The sequence below is a fragment of the Antrostomus carolinensis genome, unplaced genomic scaffold (genome assembly GCF_000700745.2).
Source record: "Antrostomus carolinensis isolate BGI_N321 unplaced genomic scaffold, ASM70074v2 scaffold39527, whole genome shotgun sequence".
Taxonomy (NCBI): Eukaryota; Metazoa; Chordata; class Aves; order Caprimulgiformes; family Caprimulgidae; genus Antrostomus; species Antrostomus carolinensis.
This window is the reverse complement of record NW_010327340.1, coordinates 9,378-10,649: the sequence shown is the minus strand read 5'-3', so window position 1 is coordinate 10,649 and position 1,272 is coordinate 9,378. Positions and strand designations below refer to the sequence as shown.

Genomic DNA, 1,272 nt, shown 5'->3' with positions numbered 1-1,272 from the left:
TACTGTCACCCTCCTGGTGGGGCTTAGCACCCCATCCCTTTGCAACACCAGCCCGAGGAGAGGGATGCCACTGCAGGGCAGAGAGATGGATCTGACCTGCAAACAGGCCCCCTCTGCAGCTGCCTGAGGGCCTGGTTTGAGGACAGGGGACACCAGTGGGAAGGATGGCTCCTGCCTTGTCATCAGCTGCAGCACAGAGAGGCCAGCAGCAGGGGGAAGCCTTGGACTGCCCGCAGGGATGTGACCCCACCCAGCCCCAAACTCCAGAGCATCTCCTCACCTTTCCTGAGAGGCTGCTTGCGGTTGAAGGTCTGAGGCACCACCAGGAATTGATTCTCCCCCAGGAGCTCCCAAAACTGGAGGAGACGGATGGTCCAGACACCGGGGCGCAGGGGCCGATTGAGGGGGGGCTTGTACTGGGTGAACTCTGCCTCGGCATCCACCGTGATGTCGTAGGAGGCGGCAATGATGTAGGTGGGGTCAATCCACACCACTGTGGCTGTCAGGTTGGGGCCTCGTGCCCATTTCTGCATGGCCACTGGCTCATCGAAAGGCCCCATCAAACCTCCAAAATTGCGGAAGAGCCTTTCCTTGGGGTCCCACTCTGTGCCCACCTTGAGGGACAGGAGACACAAGCAATGGGACACTATCAGCTCAGGTTTTGCATTTCACCTCACCAAACCAGGGAAGGTATAAACTTTGGAGGCCAGAGCAATGCACACTCCACCCTCCACAGCTCTCCTGCCTGCCTGCACCGTGCCAGCACTAATCCAGCTGTGTGATGCCTCCTGCAGCTGCAGGCGCTGGGCACCACAGCCTCAACTCCCCCAGAAAGATCCCCTTCAGGACTTTCCCCCACCCCACACAGAAGCCAAACACCTGGACAAAGGTTTGTTTTCAGACATGACAGCAGCACCGTTTCCTTCCATCGCCACGGCGTGCAGGTGGGGAGAGGAGGAAGGGCAGCGCAGTGTGGGAAAGCTGGGGAGGAAAGTGGGTGTTGTGAGGGAAACTGTCCCCTCTTACCTGAAGGTTCTGTAAACGGTTTGCCTGCCCACCATGACCTGCCAGCTTCAGAGCTCCTTGGGGCATCATCCATACTTCCAGGGACTCTGCCTGCCCAGTTGCCAAATTCTGCACTTCCTGCATTACCAGGTAACCCTGGAAACGGTCATCATAGAAATATAAGTGCACACTGGATGGGAAGCCCTGGGGCTCAAACCTGGAGAGAGGGAGGGAGAGAGCGAGAGAGAGAGAGAGCGAGAGAGAGAG

The 1,272-nt window shown here is 58.3% G+C and overlaps 1 protein-coding gene across 1 annotated transcript in view; it reads right to left on the bottom strand.

The window, feature by feature from the left end:
• Nucleotides 1-1,272, bottom strand: part of XYLT2 (xylosyltransferase 2) — a gene marked incomplete at its 5' end in the record, with an annotated part of 6,324 nt that overhangs the window by 482 nt on the left and 4,570 nt on the right. The window contains 2 exon segments of the mRNA XM_029085935.1: nt 263-614; nt 1,027-1,222. Of these exon segments, the coding sequence (XP_028941768.1) occupies nt 263-614; nt 1,027-1,222 (548 nt within the window).